Source organism: Bos javanicus, chromosome 13 (assembly GCF_032452875.1).
Source record: "Bos javanicus breed banteng chromosome 13, ARS-OSU_banteng_1.0, whole genome shotgun sequence".
In the NCBI taxonomy this organism is placed as follows: domain Eukaryota; kingdom Metazoa; phylum Chordata; class Mammalia; order Artiodactyla; family Bovidae; genus Bos; species Bos javanicus.
In genome coordinates, this window is record NC_083880.1 from 15,664,005 (window position 1) to 15,687,568 (window position 23,564).

Consider the following 23,564-nt stretch of genomic DNA (forward strand, 5'->3'; position numbering starts at 1 on the left):
CTATTTGTAAATACAGATTTGAAAGTTTAAGAGGAACAGGAGATTACTATTGCTTGTTTGGAGTTTGACTATATTCTGTCCCTAAAACAGTCCTATGGGGGAGGGGAATTTATTTGCTTTTAAAACCAAGTTTGCTTTTACTGCCTCCTGATTAAAGCAGAATTCACACAGGTTCTCCACGAAGAGAAGTAAAAACCTGTGCTTTTTGCAGTGTACTTTTCTGCCAGTAGATAAGGATTTCTTCTTTTCTCTGTTCTGTTTGGAGTAATTAGACACCAGAGGTGGGGGGAGAGTGGGCAAATTCACTAAATTAGATATATTTAAAAAGGACCATTGTTCTATTTCTTAAGGCTCTGACTTTGTTAATAATGCATTCGGACCACCCTACAAAGGTAACTGTTGAAGAGACCGTCAACTTCTATTTCACAGGGCCGCCCCCGCCCCCACCCCCAGCTGGAACACCAGCAGTGTCCTGGTTCCACTGAGCCTCCAACCGAGCCCTCGGTGGAGATGGCCAAAGCTCCCTCCACTCGGCTGGGTCTTCTCTCTGTTATAACACAATCTGCATCAGCCAGCAATAATATAAATCGACCTACCGTTGATGGAAACGTGTCATTCTTCAGCCAGAAAGAGAAATGGCTAAGTAGGTGGAAATGTAGACCTATATTAGAGAGATTAATACACGTGAAGCTCCAAGACCATCATTTATAGGAACTTTCAAAGAAAACAGTTACAGTTTCCAGAAACGGTGCCAGATGTTTATATTACCTTCAATTTAAATGGTTAAATAAATAAACAGTGTGTGAAGTACGGAGAAGGGGGAAAAGGGAAGAGGGGCCGATTATGACAGCAGCAGCGTTTTTTATTTACTACCGTGTAAATACCGATGGATAAATACTACCTAAAACCAGCAGGAAGACTGTTTTCAGTCTCCTTATTTCAATTAACGGCTCAGATAAGCAAGCGTCATTTAAAACAAGGAATACTTACAAATCTGTACCTTTAATTGAGGGCTAAAGGAAAAACAGTGCATTTTGGAGAACTAAGAAATATAAACACGAGCAGGGACGGCGTAATTCCAGCCTATGAAACCCAGGCAGTTACTGACGAGGAAGAGGAACCAGAGCCCGGTCTATACAGCTTCTTTGGCAGGTGTGGCCTCAGCAGTTATCGGGCATTTGTAGGCAAGCAATCTGGGGGGAATTTTTGAGAAATCTGCACCTTGGAAGAAAACTACCTCAACCAGCATTTCTCCTAACACTGTGGTGCTGTTTCCACAGAAAAGTAATTGAAAAAAGCATCAAGACAAAACATATCCTTTTTAGAGCCTACATTTTCTAATATATTCATGAACACATGACATAAAACTATTCCTCCGAGTAACACAGAAAACAAAATAATACTTTTTGTCTTTCAACATGTGAGCTCATATCTAGGTGTGAAAAGAAGTGTCAAAATCATGAAATACCATCACCTCTTGATAAGGTAAGGTTTTTTTTCCCTATCACCAAGCAACCAGACTTCTGATGTATATAGGAAAGCCCAGAGGTAAGGTACATATAACTTCATAAAAACGATTATCTTAACAGGTAAACCCAATTAATACTCATAGTTTATAAATGGATTGTAATATTTATTCTTTTGCATTTCTTAAAAAAAAAAAACAACTAGCCTCTAAAACATCATCAGTACAGGTTTAAATGTAGGGCAATTAAGGATTTCTAAAAACATTAATCTGTTCTCAGTTTCTTTTCTTTAAAATGCCTATAAAATTAATTGTACTCCTGAGCTCCATACAAATAAATAAAAATAGTAAGAGGTATATTTTATATGACAAGCTCACAAGCTTTAAAAATTCATTAAGAGCTTGGCAATAATATTTTCAGAGCATTTTACTATTACATATCGATCCTAATGCTCTTGACTTATCTGGAGAGATAAAACTTATCTTGACCTTGCTGAATACAAATAGCCTCGACTAAAACCTGTGATGGCCTCTCTGGGGGAAAACACAGCGATAATCGTTACCGAGAGGATACCGGAGCTGCGAGCGCGCCATACAAACGCTTCCACAAAATGCAAACTTGCTTTACTCTCACTGTGGTCCTAAGAAATGAGAAAACAATAGCTCTGTATCTACGAATAATTAAGCACTGAGTTACTTTCTTTAACTGACTTGACATATTTTCGTTTCCTAGCAAGAATCTAGTACAGTCTCTATACATTCTTCCGTCATGTGACTGCTCTTTCAAAATACCTGGTCCAGTCTGCCTTATGACGCACCTAAAGCACAGAGCTTGGGACTGATGGCAGGACGGGAGAAAACTACAAAGTCCTCCTCCGCCGACTTCTATGATGTCACAGAAATTTAGGGGAAATGACAGAGAGCCTGGTCAAGGTGCATTTCAATTTTCAGCTCACACTTGATTCCAAGTCCACCAAAATATTCTAAAATTCTAATGCAGTGACCAATGAATAAAACGTATTTCTAATTTTTTTTTAATTACAGTGGTAGCTCCCCTCAACCATCTTCCTCCTCTCTCAAATTTTACCCCTGCAATTTTACTGTCAGGGTGAATGCCTAAGTCAACATTAAATCACCTATTCAGTTTTTCAAAGTCTGTGATACACAAAGTAAGCCAATGCAAGTCCTTTTTCACCTTTTAAAATAGAAGCCTGTTTTGAGATTAAACACAATTTCAACAGTCGATTACCCTTAACTAGAGTATTACATAAAGCTTAAAAAAATACAAAAAAACTTCTTGAAAAAAATGCTAGTTAATTCCAGAATATCACATGGCTGCCAATTAGAGACTTAAACTAAACCGTTAAGATTTCTAATTCTCAAATACTTTCCTTTTACAAACATTAAAGTACAGAATGAAATTAATTTCAAGCACATGAAATTTTTACTACTTTTTTAAGTTCCTGAAAAATATACCACTAGTAATCTATAATTTGATTTCAAATAAGGTCCCTTTTTAAGCAACTTTAGGATTTATGGATAAATTATGATTTTATGAATCACAGCCCTGACACAACTTCAAATTTAGTCTTGGGTTTCCTCTAACCTCTCTGCCCCCATAGGCTGCCAGGCAGCAAATGCATACTTACTGTCATTTTATGTAACATTTATGTTCCTTTAAGAAAGAGAGGAGTAACTTTAATTGTGCTTTAATATTCACTATTTTACCAGCTAAATATCTACATCAATAGTGTTTAATTTTAAGGAGGAACGAAAAAGAAATTACATAGAGAATTGGCTAAGTAGATCAGTGGTTTCTTAAAGCAGTACAGTAATGATGATACATTTTTTAAAACCCTGCAAGAATTCCTTGTCCTCTATTATTATTCAGAGCACCTGAACCTAAGACATTATTACTATGGCACATTAACTCTGCTATTTCTCAAGACAGAACCAGGAATTTTAAATGTTCCCTATCGAACAATTTGCTCCGAGCACCTAAATACAACACTGTGATTTTATATATTTCCATCTACAATATTGCTTGGTGCTGATAAACCACAATACAACTTTCTGTGTTTTAATAGGCGACAGTTTTTGGCACTGGCTTATAGAACAGTACAGACTTTAAAAAAAAAAAAAAAAACCACCATCCACAAACTCTGCCACAAAGAATAAGGCTCCATTGCTAATTATACAGGGAACTGATTTTAATTACACAGAGAACATTGCTTTTAAAAACACTTTCCAAACTGCAAAAGCAGATGGGGGAGTTAGTGAATCAATAAAACACTTCTACTGCAGTACAACAGTGCCCTCTACTGGTATGTGCTGAACTTTGCAAAGAAAAAAACATTTTATTCAAAAACTAAAGCCATACGAGAACAGACTGATTCCTGAAAATTTTGCTGCTTTAACATAAATAAGTTCTATTTGTGACACATCAATATTTAACTTTATATTTTAAAAGCTTCTTAATGAGATTTAGAGTTTTAAAATAACTAAATTTAAGAAGTATGGTTTACAACGATACCATCTGAGTAAAAGACAATTTTTTTTTAAATGATGAATAAATATTAAAAATATGTGGGGACTTCTCTGTTGATCCAGTGGTTAAGACTGCTCTCCCAGTGTAGGGGGCCTGGGTTCAACCCCTGGTCAGGGAACTAGATTCCACATGCCGGGGGAAGTAAGACCCAGCATAGCCAAATAAAAGTAAAAAACAAAACAAAATATTTGGATCATTCATAAATAATATTTCTTAATGTAAAACTTGTATATTTAGTAAAAGAAACTAAATTTTCACTCATTAACTGTATAAATTTTACCTAACTCTGTCCATCAAGGATAAAATGTCGTAATATCAAGATAGCAGTAGTTATTTGTAATACTTATTTGTCATAAACTTATAAGTTATTTGTAATAAACTTATAGTCAGAAAATATTTATTTCTTATAGTTATTTCTTTTAACCAGCTACTGTTTCTGTAAGAATACCCTTGGTTTCAGCAACAATTAACAATCTATGTTTACTTAGCACACGGCTCTCAATAACAAAATATCGTTACTATTACAGTTCTTGTGTTTGAAGTAAAAACTCAACCATGTATGAAATCTGATTTCCAAGAAACCAGATTATGAGACTTAAAGTTACACGGTTCTTTAAAATTTTTGAATCTTAGATTTTACAAGATGTGAGATTTTCCAAATCTTACATTTGGAAGATAGAAAACCTTAAAAAATAAAGTTTAAGGACAAGCACATTCAACTTGCCTAAGTATATTAATATTACAACTTTAATCTCTAGCAGAAATAAACTATCCCTTGTGTCTAGAACTGAAGAAGCTTTCCTATTGTCTTTCCTTTTAAACAGCTTATTTCCATCACAGACACATACAATCTAAGTTGTGGAAACTAATGGTGGATTAAAAAAAAAAAAAAAAAGCAGTTAAAGCAAGAACTTCTAACTGTATAGGAAACTGACTTGTTTTATATAACATGAAACTCTGAGCTTCAAGAAAGGTGATGCCCAGGATACAGTCTTTCAGCAACTTAAATTGGGCCAGCAGTGGGACGGGACACAGGCAGGGTCAGAACGAGGCAGCTACACTCAGGAAACTGGCAGGTGGTGGTAAAGCTTTTGGTGGGGGCAGCAGGGAGGGTTGTTGAGAGGTCCAAGAAACAGACTTGGAGGAAAGGAGGAAAAGGCAGAAATGTGTCAAGTTCTGCTGCTGGACAGGGATTAAAACTCCAAGTGAAAAGGGTTTGGTTGGTGGTTTAACCAGTTACCATCCTGACTCTTCTTCAACAAAAGACCCGCATGTCTCAGCAGCAGTTAATTTTGAATTTTATAATGGTCATCAACAGAAAAACTACAATTTACTTTACAAGCATCGCTTTTATAATCAACTACCAGGAAGTATGTTCAATTAGGAAAGAAACTGTATTCAAACTGACCATTGGAAAAGAAGAAACAGAAATAATTATGAAAGCAGCAGAGACTTACATTAGATGTGAAAATGGAGTATATCCTGAAGGATCTGAGGATTTTTTTTAAGGATATACTTCCTGAAAGAGTCAGAACTGTCTGTCCTTAAAGCACAGCAGTACAGTGAAAGAGTTATGGATTACAAAAAGGAAAGGACCCAGTCGATCATTTCTGGGATCAGAGTTTTACAGTTCCTACTCCTGAGTTCAAAGTTATGCCTCATTTAACATGCAGGAGAAAAGAGCAAGTTGCCCTTTTCTGATACCTGTATTACTATGTGTATAATACTACAGACCATCTGCCATTTTTCCCCATGATCTTTAAAAAAGAAAAAAGGATGTGCATATGAAATCCCTAAATTTAAACATTTGTAAAGTGGAGTCAAACACTGTCTACCCAAGAATTTAAATTCCTGAAAATTATTTCTTTGAGCTGACTAAAACTCAGAAGTCAGGCACGGATAAAAAGAGGCAATTTACAATGAAAAGAAGACAAACACGTCATAAACACAGCCACTGTTAATCAAAGGCATGTAAGATACAGCCATTTTTCACCACTCTGGCAAAGAGCAAAAGTAACTCCCACGATGGAGGCCACATGACAGGGAAGAAGCAGACCCTTGCTAAGAGAAGACACTGGGGTTACCTCGCTGGAGGGCAATTTGGAACATGTATCCTTAAAAGTGTGGCAATCCTTTAATTGATCCAGGGATGCTGCTCTAGAAATTTGTCTTCAGGAAATTATTAGAAAGTGCAGATAAGATATGTGACCAAAGATGTTCCTGAAAGCACTGTTAAGATGGTGAAAAATCCTAAACAACAGAAGGGTTACCACAAGGACTGATGGCACACCTATACAGGGCAATACTGCAAAAATGTCAGCTGCCACCAGAATACAGCCACAGACACGGAAAGACGTGCTTAATAAAGTAAGAGAGTGGGAGGGAAACCAAACAGAACTCAGGACACATGGTGCGATCCTACCCTGGGAAAAAAGGAGCCAGGAAGGACTACACACATATACACACACCCGGGGGGAAAGCCAGGCAGCTCCCACCACGAAATGTGACTGTAAGTGATGTCTCTTTTTCTTATGTGGATTTTAAATTTTTTCTAAAATTAGTGTCTTTCTTATATAATAAAGTTTTTATTTTTAAAATACAAGTAGGACATTAGAGTGGTGTGTGAAATCTTCAGATTAACCAACAAAATAGGGGAGTCATTCTATGATGTGCTGGTTTATACTCTAAAACCAGTGCTCTGAATTCTAATCTTGGAAGGATCTTTACAGAAGATGATACGGGGTTAAGATTGAAACGCATGAATTCTGAACTCAGATCTTCTTCGATTTAAATCCTACCTCTGCATTTCCTAACTGTGTGATCTTAGGACAATTTCTTAAAGTTCTCAAAGTTTATTTTTCATCTGCAAAATAAGAATATTAATACTTTCTTTATGGATTTTATTATTATGGCTTCCATGGTAGTTCAAAAGGTAAAGAATCTGCCTGAGATGCAGGAGACCTGGGTTTGACCCCTGAGTTGGGAAGATCCCCAGGAGAAGGGAATGGCTACCCGCTCCAGTATTCTCGCCTAGAGGATAGAGGAGACAGAGGAGCCTGGCGGACTAGAGTCCATGGGATCACATAGAGTTGGACACGACTGAGTGACTAACACTATGGATTATGAGTAAACAGATAACAAAATTATAGTGATTATTAACTACATTACTGTTGATTACTCAGTACTGTCTAGGGCCCAGAAGACGGGGCACTAAGACCTTTACACAGACTACATCATTTCCTCTTCTCCACTTCCCGTGAGGTAGGAACTATTTGTGATGTGTATTTCACATATGAGGAAATGAGACTTGGAACACTAAAGCAACTCATCCAGTGAAATGGCTATGAAGATCTGCTCTAGAATTTGAACCCAAGACTGGGTGCCTACAAAGCTTATGGTTTTAACTACCATGTTGCACGCCTCCACTCCTCCATCACGCTAGCTGTGCTACTGCTGTTTTTACTCCTTCTGCTGAACTGACATTTCCTATTATTTTATTTCAGAATATTTCACTTGTCAAACAATATAATAAAAATCCAACTCTTTGCTGTGACTAACACACCAAACCTCCCCCCCTGTTCAGAGCTGTGCAAGACCGTACCCCTGACCTTTAAACTTCCAGTAGCCACCCTTCCTCCTCCAAGTGGAATGAGCATGTTCTTCAAATTCTCTATATATTCTCGAACACCATGGATCTGGTAATGGTAAATCCATTTCCCGGCTGATTCAGAACAAGGGTGTGATTTTTAAATGAGTCAGGAAATACTTGTTTTTAAGGTCAAATTTAAACACTGGATTTCAGCCTTAGCATCAGCAGAATAATTCTCGAAGAAGGGACTAAGAACTAGTTCCTTACTCTAAAATATAAAATAGCTTTTAAATGCACACTTGAAATCATATCTCTAAACTGCATTCCTCTCTTTGGGATTTAGACTGTATATTGATCTAAATCTGAATTTGTCTCTGAGATCTGGAGTTCCCATCTTGGGCAGATTACATCTTACAGCGCACAATTAATAACTCTTTTTGGCCCTCCTCTTCGGCATCAGCCTGCTGCCTTGAACGCTGCGGGGTTTTCTTCAAAATCGCTTCCAAATGGGCTTTCCAGGTTCTCCTCCAACTCATCTGTCAACTCCAGCCTTCTCTATAGCTCTGCTTTCTTTCTAATAACTTGGAAGTCTTCGATGGGTTCCCACTGCAGTTAAAGTCCTGTTTCTTCTCCACGCATACCACATTGGGACTGACCCTGGCCGCATGTTCTAGCCTGCTCCCTCTCAGAGGCACTGGCCTCATTCCTGGGTCTGGAAAACAACCCGTCTTACTTCCGCCCTCTGGCAGCAGCTCGCTCCTACCTGCACCTTCTTCCCTGACCATCACCAGGGAGCCATCAGCAGAGACGCGCCCGACGCCCGACGTGAAGGAAGCCGCCCGACACCCCAGGGCATCTCAGTCATACCTCTTCCTTTAAATCTCTGCACAGAGAACATGTGCGTTGCACCTCTTTTTTCCTGTGCTATCAGCACACACGAGATGGAACCCCAGCACCAGGACGTGGGACCTCCGCCTGTTCTATTTGCTGCCACATGCCCAGTGTTCAGCATGGTGATGGTGTGGAGGAGATGTCTGGTAAAAAACTATGTTTAGTTTTCCAAGCTCACTAATCATAAACATGACATATACACAGTGTGGGCTTCCCTGGTGGCTCAGTGATAAAGAATCTGCCTGCAATGCAGGAGACCAGGGCTCGATCCCTGGGTCAGGAAGATCCCCTGGAAGCTCGCTTGCCTGGAGGATTCCATGGACAGAGGAGCCTGGCAGGCTGCAGTCCACAGGGTGGCACAGAGTCGGACTGACTGAGTGACTAAGCAGCAGCAGCAGCAGCAGCATGCACACTGCAGGAACTTAGACAATACAGAGGGACATTCCAAAAATGATTTTACATTCCAAACAAAACTGCTATTGCTATTTTGGCATGTCCATCACAAGGACTCAGGAGTTCTGAGCTAGAAACTGCGAAGGAACGAGAGGCTGTGCTGTGAGGGAAAGTCGAGGCAGGGCGCGGGGTGGTGGGCGCTGAATACAGCACCTGCGCAGGAAATGGGGGGGGATGGTAAAACAGTGTCACAGTTGCTTTTATCTACATAAACAAGCGCTGTGAAGAGAGACATAAAAGTGAGGCCCTATGGTGAGCAGAAGGGAATGAAATGGAGAGAGGAAGCCAGCCGAGAGCCCTACTCAGGGTGTGCTGTCTTGCGTTGTTCTGATTTTCGAGCTAACTGAAAGGCTCGCCTGGTCAAGACAAATACCTCTGCTAACCTTTCTATTAGTTTTTCACTCTTGCCTGTGAAAAGCCCTCAGTCTAGGTGAACCGCGTCGCCACTATCCACGGACTTGCAACAGAACTGTGAGGCACAGCGAAAGCGAGACAGCGCAGGCAGGCCTATCCTACCGCCAGTCTCCAACCAGGCCCGGCGCCAGCTCAGCCGCCGAGCCGTGTCTTCTGGCTGGCCCGCTCTCCTCTCTGAACCACTGGTCACACCTCCTCCACCCTGCTCTGCCTTCTGACCCTCCAGTCTCTGCTCATCACTCAGAAGCTCACGACTGGGGACTCCCCCCCAACCCCTCTCCAGACCTAGGAATCTCCCTGCATTTCTACCAGACCCTCCTGTAACAGGGGAGGAAGTCTTATCAAAGGTCTTATCTCCACACATCCATGGTCAGCTGATTTTCAACAAAGCACTTGAGGCAATTCAATAAAGAATGGGTTACTTTTCAACAAATGATGCAATAAAATAGGATATCCATATGCCCCAGGGGAAAAAACCCCACAAAACAAAACCAAACTATCTCAACCTATTTTCACTCTACACACAAAAATTAACTCAAAATGGATCATAAACCTAAAAGTAAAACCTAAATCTATAAAACCTGGAGAAGGAAACATGAAAAAAAACCTTTGAGATCTTGAGATAGGCAAGGACTTCACAAAACAGAAAAAGTACAAATCATTTTTCAAAAAAAGATAAAATGGACTTCATCAAAATTTGAAATGCCTGCCCCCTGACAGACATGGTTAATAAAATGAAAAGACAAAACAGGCTGAGAGAAAATATTTGCCCTCCAAAATGTTCAGTCCCTACACAAAAACCTACACACGGATGTTTGTAATGGCTCTATTCATACTTACCAAAACCTTTTCTAAAGGGTCCGTCAATTGGTGAATGGATAAATAAACGGCGGCATATTCATTATAAGGAATACAACTCAGCAATAAAAATATGGCTACTGGTAAATATAAAAGGGATGAATCACAACAGCATTATGCCAAGTAAAAGAAGACAGACCCAAAAGGCTACACAGTGTACTATTTCATGTATGATGTTCTAGAAAAGGAAAAATCACAGGACTAGAATACAGGGCAGTGACGGTAGGGAGGGATGCTCGGGTGGGGTTTGGAAGGAAGGGAGGAAATTACAAAGAGATACGAGAAACTGACTGGGATGATTTGCATTTTTTAAAAAATTATCTTGAAAACTCTGGGGAAATGGTCGTATGCAGTGGCAGCATAATTTTGGGATCTCTCTGAACCTCCACATGAGAACAGCAGAACCATGAGATAGCAAAATCAGAAACCCATGAATAATATTTACAAGAAAACTAAGGGGTATCCCCAACAATTCCAAAATACAAGCAGATGTGGACAAGAATACAAGAAACACAAGACCTATTTATCATCAGCATGTTATGGAAAAAGTAGAAGCAAGCATCAGAGCCTTGGACTTAACCTGAGAAATAACCAACACACATTCACGGGAAAGCACAGGGGCCGAGCTGAGAACAGCGGCTAAAACTGCAGGGGTGCTGGTCACTCCAGACCAGACCAGGCCCTGAGCCCTGCGGTGAAGTCCGCGGGGGATGGCGAAGGTCAGGGCACCCTCCCGGCACAGGGCCCTGAAATCAGGAGAACCTCCTGGGGCTGGTACCAGAACTGGAACAGAACAGGGACAACAGAGATGAAAGAAAGACGAAGTCAGACAAAGTGGACAAGGAGAAGCAGCAAGGGGAGCTTAAGTCAAGCTGCAGTATTTCTGAACACTATATGCACAGACCAAAAGAGGGCGCCCTGGGAAGATAGAAAAGCCATCTGAACCAAGCCCTCTCCTAAGAAAACGAACCTCAACAAAAATGAGCACCCAAGAAGTACCAAGGTCAAAACCCATGCAAAGCCATTATGGCAGAAAAGGGAGAAAGAGATTAACACTCAATTGAAAATGAAAGAAAAACTGGAAACACACACGGAAAAAAAAAAACAGTTCAGTAGTGCTGCTGCTGCTGCTGCTGCTAAGTCGCTTCAGTCATGTCCGACTCTGTGCGACTCCAGAGACGGCAGCCCAACAGGCTCCCCTGTCCCTGGGATTCTGCAGGCAAGAACACTGGAGTGGGTTGCCATTTCCTTCTCCAATGCATGAAAGTGAAAAGTGAAAGTGAAGTCTCTCAGTCGTGTCCGACTCTTAGCGACCCCATGGACTGCAGCCCACCAGGCTCCTCCGTCCATGGGATTTCCAGTCAAGAGTACTGGAGTGGGGTGCCATTGCCTTCTCCAGTTCAGCACTGAAACATACTATTTAAAAACAAGCTAAGGACTGTTTGGAAAATTATATAAGCTATGAAAATAAAAACATAAAGGAGAATTAGAAAAAATTCAGAAACGAGATGATAGATACTTCAAAAATTTTTTTAAATTTTAGAAATAAAGACCAAAAAAAAAAGAAGAGCAAATAAACTCTGATGTCTGAAGAGAAATAGAAAGTGAAAAGGAAAATCCTAAAATCAAGTAGTTAAAAGGTTAGAAAGAATTAAGAAGAAAAAAAAAATAATGGTGAAAGGCAAAAAAGCCCCAACATACAGCTAACAGTAAGTCCTGAAAAAGAAAACCAAACTAAAGGAATAGAAACAACAGAAAGGCAATACTTCAAGAAAAATTTCCTGAAGATTTTAACTACATATTTAAAGAGGACAAGATGTACCTGAGAACATCAACCAGAACAACCAATGCCAAGATAGTCTGATAAAATCGGGAGACTTCCTAGAAAAACCAAAAAAAAAAAAAAGAAATCCTTTGAGTGTCTAATTAAAAAGAACAAAATATTTTTAAAAAGGAAAATACAAGACCAGAATTGTCAGGCTAACGCAAGAGCAAGGAGCACTCCAGCGCACAGACTGTGGTTCTGAAATATCATTTCCAAAAAGAAAAACTGCTGATTGGAGTTCAACTTCCAGGAATGGCAGAACAGCATGAGCCAGACAAGACTTCCCCAGGTAACAACTGGGGACTCTATTTTCTGCTCAATTTCACTGTGAACCTGAAACTGTTTTAAAAACAAAGCCTTTTTTTTTTCTTAATGCCATGTAAAACAGCATCAAATATGTGAAATACTTATTCACTTTTATAAACACAAGTTTACAAAATATGTATAAGAGCTGTACACTGAAAACTACAAAACACCACTGAGAAAAACTAAAGAAGGTCTAAATAAAAGGAGAGCTAACCCATGTCCATTGATCAGAAAGCTCAACAGGGTTAAGGTTTTGATTCTCTCCAAACTGGTCTATAGACCTGATGCAGTCCCAACACAAATCCCAGCAGTGTTTCATGTAGAAGTTTACAGGCTGGTCCTGAATTGCACACGGGAAAGCAAAAAAGTCTACTGTCAAGTACTATAAAGCATCTGAAATGCTACTCTACTTTCAACCAAGAAAAATTTTAAAAATGGAATGAAACACAAGTGGCAAATGAATTTCCTTCTGTCTCCTTACCTCATTCTCAACTGAGGATGGCCTTAACAAGTTCCTGTCTCTCTCAAGGGCAAAGGCACGCCAGGAGGAATGAATGAGTGAATGAATTAGGTGAACAGCAGGCAGTCTCACCACGGACGTGGGATCAGGAAGTGGGGAAGTCGGAATATGGGTCCTGTTATTCTCACAGCCCAATCTGGGAGGGCCTGCAGGAAAAGCCCGTAATCGCAGCTGCCCTCTCGGAACTCAGAAACCACACGGCAGGACCTGAAGACAGGACGTGTGTGGATGGAAAAGGGCTGTGACTTTCAACGTGGTGTTCCAGAAAGTCTTGCGGAGGTGACATGTGAATGAAGACTGAAGAAAGTGAGGATGCGAGTGGGACACACACACACAGTCTCGTATACACACACGGTCACACACACACATACACACGTAGCAAGGCTCTGGTGTCATCCCCACCGACAAGCCTCAGATCACTGACTTTAAACAGGAATGAAAGCACGGCAAATTTCAGACTTTCAGAATCCCTCTGCATCCCTGACTAATCATGTACACTTGTTTGATATGAGATTAAGAAACGGTTAAAAACAGACACATCCTGAGTCCCATAAGCCCAGCTTTCAAACTTGGCTCTGCCACTTGAGAAAGGATCTAACTTCTCTGGGCCTCAGTTTTCCATCTAAAATGAGGACTGAAGACCTACCTTAGAGTGAGGCTCTGAGGATTAAATAGATGTTGTATTTGAGGGGATGAGCGCCGTGAACACACAGCGGATGCTCAGAACAAGCTGGCTGGTTCCTAACTGTCCAACAGAAACTCGACTTCCGGCTCCGCTCACAAAGCAGACACACAAAAAGTAGTGCATTAACAAGGTGACGCTGCCTCGGTCGGAAACCGAGAGACCACGCCTCATGATCAAGCGCCTGAAGGCCCAGCAGGTCAGAGTCTTACTACAACAGACCACAAGCGACTGTGTGAGGTCCACGAGACGGCTGGTGCTCTGCTGTCACCTTTCATGAAACAAGTGGGCTGGAAGGCTTCGGCCACTGTCGGTCAGACAGTATTTTCAGTAGAAGACACAAGGAAGGCAGGGGGTAAATCTGCTTCTCTGTGAAGTCAGTAACTCCAGCCTGTTTTCGTTGTTTGGGGAGGCGGAGAAGAGGCTGCTCAGGGCTCACCTCTTTCTATCTGAAGACACCCAGCTTTCCACCTCTCTCCATCCTGAAGAGAACTGCTTCCAGACAAGCAGCAGAGCCAGGGCCGTAACTCCGCATACGCTTTCCCACTTTCTGTCCTACAAGCAAAGCTGTATCTTGGATGATCTAATCAAGCCAACAGACAAACAAAAATGAAGAAATGCTGTAATGTATCAGCGCATCTGAGGAGGAGGAGGATGATGATGTTGATATTAAAACAACGAAAGAGCTGGGTGCTTGACTAGGTTCTAAGCCCTATTCTCATTATGTTACCTGCATTAAACTCACAATAACCCTACAGTAACTTCTATTAACAAAAGATGTATCTGAGGGTCAAAAGAAACAAAAAGACCGAACTCAGTTAATAAGCTAAGACTTTTCAACTTAACACAGTGAGGGATTAAGGAGCCCATGCGAGAACCTTCGGACTCCTAGTTCCATGTTCCAGTCTGCAAGACACTGGAAAAAGAAAGTCTGGAGTGATCCTAAATAGTCAGGAATGACCAGAGCTTGTGAAAAACTAGTTAAGTATATATCCAAGAATAAATCAATGTTGTTAATGATATTAACTGTAGCCCAGCTGATGTGGGAGAAAAAATGTCACCTGCCACATCAGCAAAACAAGGACGCTGCAGCTGCCAAGCCATCAGCCACTGTGGTGGCCTGATCATGCACCTCGAGGTGATCCTTCAGGATGGAGAAAGCAGGATGCTGGCCCTAGACAGTCAAGGCGCACCTTCAAACGAATGATTTCAAAGAGCCCAGACTCTCGCATCTTCCCATACACAGAAAAGCACTAAACTTATTAACTCGAGATGTCTGCTGCTGCTAAGTCACTTCAGTCGTGTCCGACTCTGTGCGACCCCAGAGACGGCAGCCCACCAGGCTCCCCTGTCCCTGGGATTCTCCAGGCAAGAACACTAGAGTGGGTTGCCATTTCCTTCTCCAATGCATGAAAGTGAAAAGTGAAAGTGAAGTCATTCAGTCGTGTCCGACTCCTAGTGAGCCCATGGACTATAGCCCACCAGGTCCTCCGGCCATGGGATTTTCCAGGCCAAGAGTACTGGAGTGGGGTGCCATTGCCTTCTCTGAACTCGAGATGTCTGGTTTTCTTTAATTGACATCTTTTGATGTCTGCATTACCTACATATCTTGGATCCTCCCTTACCTCTTAGGAAAGGTTGCTCAGAGCAACCAGAGAAGCTGTTTTCCAGGTTTAAGTTCTCAGAAAATCTGACATAAATGATTAGGTTATGTGAGAGGGTCTAAGGTACCAAGTGCCAGGAAGAAAAACTGAATGTAAATTCAGTGAAAGAACTAGAATCCAAGTCCAAATTATACAGAATTACTGGAAATCTCTAGTACTATCACTCATTTCTTTGATGATTTGTAAACCAGCACCTTTAGGATAAAGATAAAGAGTTCACGATTCTACCATTAAAATTCTCTGGGGAAAGACTGTTTCTAACAGCCAGGTCAGTTACTATTGAAAGAGGAGTTCTTCTATGAGGTGACAGGATATAAGGCAGTTATATTATCTCACATCCCCATTTGTAATAAAATAGAGCTCAACAGTTAATATGCTACTGAGGCCATTTAAACCTATTTGTAACGTGTCAACCCCATAAATCCTCAAATTTCACTCTTTCCTACTCCCACCTTCCCCCTCAAATAAGTCAACTGACAAGTAGATAAAGTTTCTGAAAAATCCCTAAGGTTGGTAGGAAAAAAAAAAAAATATTTCAGAAATGCTGAAAAGGCCGCGGGGGTGCAGTATGGCTGAAAATCAGAGTATCCCCCTAATGAATTTAGAAAACTAATAGTAGTTTCGTAATTTCTCTCATTTTCACCTAGGTTTTCTTTCTTAACCTTAACAAAACATGGCTTAAGGTGCTGAAGTAAATAGTCGTGTAAAAAAGCTATGAGAAAGCTCAGAGCTTTCCTTGGATGATATTTATACCCGTGTGAAAGAAAAACAAGTCATTATTCCCCTCAAATCAAAATACAATTCCCCTTTCATGAAATAACTCACAAATAGGATGAAGAATTCAAGCAACATAAAATCAAAATGCCTTTTAAAACTCTAGAACTAGTCTGAGTGGAGTCCTGTGATGGTCCCCCAAATGATACCCTATCCAGTGTCCACTTGGACGTCCCGAAGACTCGCCGGCACCAAGGCACTGACTCTCTGGGAGTACTCGGCGCTGCCCCGCAGGCACCCTGCCAGCTTCTCCTCCGATTCCACAGAACTTGCTCCCTGATACACTGCCTGTGAGAGCAGTGGTGAGAAGCAGCTCAAGTCTGCTAATGGGATAAAACAACGTACCCATGATAGGAGAGACACCTTTTCAGAAGGGAGTTTAGGAGGCTTGCTGAAGAGCCTACATTTTCATTAATCCTTGTTTTTGTTTTTTTTTTCCTTTATCTTCCTTCCTTTCTTCCACATTTACTTATTTTAGGAACCAGTGTGACCACCCAAATAACACGACCTTAGAAACAAAGTGTCTACTTGCTCTGATTGTTACTCAAAGAGAAAGAGGAGTGGATCTGATTCCATTAAGAAGTAAATTCAAAAGAAATTTTAGAACACTAACAGGGGAATTTCTAGTTCTCATAGTCCTTTTGGGATGGAACTGTAATATCGTTATCATAATATGCTAAATACAAAGCAGGATCTATCTTCCTTCCAGGGAGATAAAAGTTCAAAAGAGTTCTTTTGGGTTTTAGAGCCTTAATTTTATACACACACACACACACACACATAGATCAATGTCCCTCAGTCTGAAAGTGAGATGGCCACTTGGTTTTCAGAAGGATTTATCACTTTACAAAGGATTAGGGACAAGTATCCTTTAAGTAGGGAACATTCTGGCTTTATTTTAAATTTATTTTTAAAAATTTGAGTGACATTTTTTCCCCAGATATACACCTCTTGGAAAAAGGGAGAAAATTAAATTAATTAAATTAAAATCAGATCATATAAACTTGTGACTGATTAAATTATATAAAAACAAAAGTAATGAATGACTTAAAATTCATCACTCCGAATCACATTGTTCTTTGAGTTATTTACATCTACTGCACCTGCATGATGAAAACATTATTAATAACATTAGTCACCAGCTCTCTTTCCCAACATCACATCGCTTTAGTGCTTGAAACCAGCCATGGTGGGAGTATTTACATCAGGTGTGAAAGTGAAAGTTGCTCAGTCGTGTCTGACTCTTTGCAACCCCATGGACTGTAGCCTGCCAGGCTCCTCTGTCCATGGAACTCTCCCAACAAGAATACTGGAGTGGGTAGCCGTTCCCTTCTCCAAAGGATCTTTCTAAACCAGGGATCAAACCCAGGTCTCCATCATGGAAATGAGTAAACATCATAAAACACAGAAGGATTTTTGTTAATTGTCTAGACTAAGGAAGATGATGGAGAAAGTGCTGAAAATGCAGATTAGCACAAACAAATGGGAAAATACTCTTCCAGCATTTAAAAACCAGCATTAAAAACAGCAAAGGAGTCTTTCCTGTTACTAACAAATGAGCCAAGTTTCAACACATATTATTTGCTTCACTTTTGTCTTCCTTGTTAATATAAGGGAAAACATCAACCATGCATGTTGGAACTATACCCACTGGGCAGCTGCACCCGTAGCTTGGTTATGGATATGAAAGTTTAGCAAAAATCAAAAGCATTCTGTAAAACCAGATGATTATATAGAACTTACAACTAAGAGTCTTATTTTTTATTATTATTTGCAAATGGTGTACTACACATTTTTATGTTAGGAAAATGTATGATAAATCTGTGAACGCATATATATGCATTCTTTTCTTTTCCTCTTCCTTCCTTCCTTTCTTTTTTTGGAAGAGGTTTGAAACATCTACCAGAACACCAGTTAGTGGGATCGTCTCTACTCTGGCCTCTGAGTCCTTCTAATTCTAGCCATCTTTGAGAACTTGTTGCCAACTATATAATGTTCCAGGCTGCTCTGTAGACTTACTGCCCCAGACTCAGAAATACCCATTTATCCGAAGCACCCTGGCTTTCAGAGACTCCACCGGAAGCCTCCCAGGATGCTCCTTTCCAAGGTTCCCTACCCAACCTCCTCCCCTCCATCACCACTCCGTACCAGTCATACTCACCATCAGGGCAAACCCACCAGACATGCACTCCTTGGAGGGCTTTGCACTATTTCTCTGCTGAAGGCTCTTTCCCCAGATGTCCTGCACAGCTACCTCCTTCGCTTCTTTAACATATTTGCTCCAATGTCCCTTTCTCAGTGATGTCTACCTGGCTACCATAGTTTCACTTCCAACTGTCTTCCCAGCCCTGGCATATTCATTACTCCTCATAATGCCCTATTTTTTTCTCATAGTACTTATCCCCTTTCAAGAATACTATATAATTTGTTTTTCTTATTTCCTCTCTATTCTATCCACTAAAGTATAAAATCAAATTCCTTACGATTATACAGTGGAAGTGAGAAATAGATTCAAGGGATTAGCTCTGATAGACAGAGTGCCTGATGAACTATGGACAGAGGTTCGTGACATTGTACAGGAGACAGGGATCAAGACCATCCCCAAGAAAAAGAAATGCAAAAAAGCAAAATAGCTGTCTGAGGAGGCCTTAGAAATAGCTGTGAATAGAAGAGAAGCAAAAAGCAAAGGAGAAAAGGAAACATATACCCATTTGAATGCAGAGTTCCAAAGAATAGCAAGAAAAGAAAGCCTTCCTAAGTGATCAGTGCAAAGAAATAGATGAAAACAACAGAATGGGAAAGACTAGAGATCTCTTCAAGAAAATCAGATACCAAGGGAACATTTCATGCAAAGATGGGCTCAATAAAGGACAGAAATGGTATGGACCTAATAGAAGCAGAAGATATTAAGAAGAGGTGGTAAGAATACACAGAAGAACTGTACAAAACAGATCTTCATGATCCAGATAATCATGATGGTATGATCACTCACCTAGAGCCAGACATCCTAGAATGCGAAGTCAAGTGGGCCTTAGAAAGCATCACTACGAACAAAGCTAGTGGAAGTGATGGAATTCCAGTTGAGCTATTTCAAATCCTAAAAGATGATGCTGTGAAAGTGCTGTACTCAATATGCCAACAAATTTGGAAAACTTAGCAGTGGCCACAAGACCGGAAAAGGTCAGTTTTCATTCCAGTCCCAAAAAAGGCAATGCCAAAGAATGCTCCAACTACCACACAGTTGCACTCATTTCAAATGCTAGTAAAGTAAAACTCAAAATTCCCCAAGCCAGGCTTCAACAGTACATGAACCATGAACTTCCAGATGTTCAAGCTGGATTTAGAAAAGGCTAAGGAACCAGGGATCAAATTGCCAACATCTGCTGGATCATTGAAAATCCAAGAGAGTTCCCGAAAAACATCTATTTCTGCTTTATTGACTATGCCAAAAACTCTGACTGTGTGGATCACAACAAACTGTGGAAAATTCTTCAAGAGATGGGAATACCAGACCACCTGACCTGCATCCTGAGAAACCTGTATGCAGGTCAGGAAGCAACAGTTAGAACTAGACATGGAACAACAGACTGGTTCCAAATTGGGAAAGGAGTTCTTCAAGGCTGTATATGGTCACCATGCTTATTTAACATATGCAGAGTACATCATGAGAAATGCTGGGCTGGAGGAAGCACAAGCTGGAATCAAGATTGCTGAAAGAAATATCAATAATCTCAGATGTGCAGATGACACCATCCTCATGGCAGAAAGCAAAGAACTAAAGAGCCTGTTGATGAAAGTAAAAGACGAAGAGTGAAAAAGTTGGCTTAAAGCTCAACACTGAGAAAACTAAGATCATGGTATCTGGTCCCATCACTTTATGGCAAATAGATGGGGAAACAGTGGAAACAGTGACAGACTTTATTTTTTGGGGCTCCAAAATCACTGCAGATGGTGACTGCAGCCATGAAATTAAAAGACGTTTGCTCCTTAGGAGAAAAATTATGAACAACCTAGGCAGCATATTAAAAAGCAAAGACATTACTTTGCCAACTAAGGTCCATCTAGTTAAGGCTCTGGTTTTTCCAGTAGTCATGTATGGATATGAGAGTTGGACTATAAAGAAAGCTGAGCGTGGAATAATTGATGCTTTTGAACAGTGGTGTTGGAGAAGACTCTTGAGAGGTCCCTTGGACTGCAAGATCAAAGCAGTCAATCCTAAAGGAAATCAGTCCTGGGTGTTCACTGGAAGGACTGATATTGAAGCTGAAACCTGATTCGAAGAACCGACTCATTTGAAAATACCCTGATGCTGGGAAAGATTGAAGGAGGGAGGAGAAGGGGATGACAGAGGATGAGATGGTTGGATGGCATCACCGACTCAATGGACATGAGTCTGAGTAAACTCTGGGAGTTGGTGATGGACAGGGAGGCCTGGCGTGCTGGAGTCCATGGGGTAGCAAACAGTCGGACACGACTGAGCGACTGAACTGAACCGAAAGTATAAAATCTACAAGGACGAAAACTGCTGTCTGTTCTGCTCATATGTATTTTCTTTGTTCACTGGCACACACAATCACTAAGTACATGCTGAATGTACTACAAGGTCATGTTTTATGTATTACATAATATGTATTACAAGGTCAATATTTTACATAGTATCCATTTTTAACTTTAAATTAATGTCTGGTATGGATATTGCCTCCAACGTGACTTCCCTAAATTAATAGCATGAGTTGCCCTACAATTCCCAAATATAATGAATGCTCTCATTCATGAGAGCAAATCAATGAAAGGAGTAGTAACCATCAGGTGTACTTTTCAACTAAAACACTGTAAAGATGTAATCTACAAGTACATCCCTGCAAACACCCGGTTTCACTGTCAGCTGAGCAATTCACCCTGGCCCAGGCAGGACTCATCAGGAGATGTGGATTCTGAAGGCAGTTGCTTGATGGTTCCCAATCATGTCTAAATAATGCCCTCCTTTTTAATAACAAAGGTATCATGAATGCCCACAACATAGCTGTAATGTTAGCATACACTAATTAGGGAAATGCGTGCGTATGTGCTCAGTCGTGTCTGCCTCTCTTCAATCCCGTGGACTGTAGCCCACCAGGCTCCTATCCATGGGATTCTCCAGGCAGGAATACTGGAGCAGGTTGCTATTCCTACTGCAGGGCATCTTCCCAATCCAGGGACTGGACTTACATTTCCTACATCTCCTGCACTGCAGGTAGATTCTAAACCACTGAGCCACCTGGAGAGCCCACTTAGGGAAATACATAATAACAAAAGACTATGAACTAAATGCAATTGTATGCTATTAACCACAACAACTGTTCTACACACTAAAAATAGAGTTACATTATATGTTCATATAAGTTCTTTTACTTAGCCTACATAGGATGCTTCAGGCAACTCAGACAATAACCTCAAGTCTTCCCAGAAGTCCACAATCAACAGGGTTAAATCAGTGGCATAAAGTAACCAAAAGCTTCATTATGGATATTTGAACCTTATAAATGGGAACATCACAGTAATACAATTTAAGCATTAAAAAATGAGCTCAAGTAACTTAAAGAAACAAACAAAAAAACTAGCCCTTTGGAGTCAGACTTTGGATCTCCCAGTTGCTAGTGTGTGATCTTAAAAGTTCCCTACCACCCTCACACCTCGGTTTGCTCGTCTGCAGAAGAAGGACCAACACCAGCTCTTAATCCTCAGGCAGGGCTATGATGAGGATGAAATAAGGCAGTATGTGGAAGACCCTGAGAAGAATGTGTGGCACCTCACTCAGGGCGTCTAAGTGCTGCTGTTTCTCGCCAAGTTCCATCAAATCCAGCCTTCAGGCCCTTGTCCCTCAAAGTCTGATATAAACTCACCATGTTTCACCTTTTTGCTACTAAAATTTAGAAAGACAAGGTTGAAAAAAAAGGTCTCAAGAAAGAACAAACCCTGCCATGAATATCTGTGGAAACCTTGAACATTTGTTAAACTATGCTGCTAAGTCACTTCAGTCGTGTCTGACTCTGTGCGACCCCAGAGACGGCAGCCCACCAGGCTTCCCCATCCCTGGGATTCTCCAGGCAATAACACTAGAGTGGGTTGCCATTTCCTTCTCCAACGCATGAAAGTGAAAAGTGAAAGTGAAGTCGCTCAGTCGTGTCCGACCCTCAGCGACCCCATGGACTGCAGCCTTCCAGGCTCCTCCATCCATGGGATTTTCCAGGCAAGAGTACTGGAGTGGGGTGCCATTGCCTTCTCCATTGTTAAACTATAAACACGTGTATACTGATAGGTTCCGCGGCCATGGCGGGTTAAACACCACTTTGGCGGGTGCAACAATTGCACAGTATTTGTAAGAAGACATACGATGTGTACCATATAGACATGTAAAGATACAGAATTCTTTGCCATTAAAAAAAAAAAAATTTCCCAGAGCATTTTTGGTAACACCAAAGAGGACAGCTCTAAACGATCCTTTTCTTCCCAACAAAGCAGCTTTAATAATAATGAATTCACTGCCAGCCTTCACTGGAGGTTGAACTTTCAGAAACCCTTTAAATGCAAAACTAAGTGTATCCCTGTTTCATACTGAATGCAATAGGATATGAAGCAGTTCTCAGGGGACCTGGCAAGGTCTGTGCACTGACGACTCGATGCCTGCTGAGAGGGGCCCCAACACACAGGTAACACTCGACTGCAGACAGAATCTTCCCACCTACAGCTCAGGCCCCTTTAAAGTTAATCTGAACACGCTGTATAGGAGAGGAAATGAAAAGTGAGTTTTCTCCTCTACTGTGGCCCTGGGACTTCCTGAGATTTCCTTTCCATTGCTGATTGGCCCAGAACTACTGGTTCCTTCTAACTATTCCCAATTGTGTCTGTCAAGACATAATTAGGGCCGTACACTAAAGAGAAGTGTTCAAATGTAATAGCACCATTAAATCCGACAAATGTTTCTTACTTTCACCCTCAGGATAGCAGGAAAAATAACAATTACCATTTGACATCTTGGCTCAGTGGAACCTTCATATTTTTAAGCCATTTTACACATAATTTGCAGAAATATAAGGAGAATGAAAACAAGGCAAAAAATGTTGCTAGCTCTGCATTTATTTCTGATTTGTCTAATAATTATGAAATGTTAGTTTCTTCTTTTCCAAATGGAAAATGAAAAATTTTGCACTTTCAACTGTGTTCAATTAAACCTGAAAGTCGGCTAGAACGACGCTTCCAGTCTTCTTAATTACATTCTTGAAACAGAATACAGAATTAGAAAATGGCCCCAAAATTAGAAAAATGAAAAGTGACAACTTATTTCACTATTGGATCATCCTTATCTAGGTGATTTCATCATTCTTCCATTTTACTCGCATATTTGCATTTCATATTCCTCCATTTTTAAGCATATTTTGGAATAACTGATGAGTAATGATGAGTCATAATAAAATAATACCTATGATGACTAAATAGCAAGATGTTTCAAGATACAGAAAACATGATCCATAAGATCCCATATTGTAACTTAAATTTATGTAAGGGTGCAATGGACCCCTATGGTAATGGCAAGGC

At 40.7% G+C, this 23,564-nt stretch overlaps 1 protein-coding gene across 2 annotated transcripts in view; it reads right to left on the reverse strand.

Annotated features, from left to right (window-relative positions):
- The window catches only part of TAF3 (TATA-box binding protein associated factor 3), a 122,457-nt gene that overhangs the window by 82,448 nt on the left and 16,445 nt on the right, over positions 1–23,564 (reverse strand). Inside the window, exon 2 of one of the 2 annotated variants that reach the window (XM_061435739.1) lies at positions 12,041–12,099. The exons of the other annotated variant lie outside the window; for it this stretch is intronic. Coding sequence (XP_061291723.1) covers positions 12,041–12,050 — 10 coding nt within the window. The 5' untranslated portion in view covers positions 12,051–12,099. The remainder of the gene's footprint in view (positions 1–12,040; positions 12,100–23,564) is intronic. 2 annotated transcript variants of the gene reach the window in all.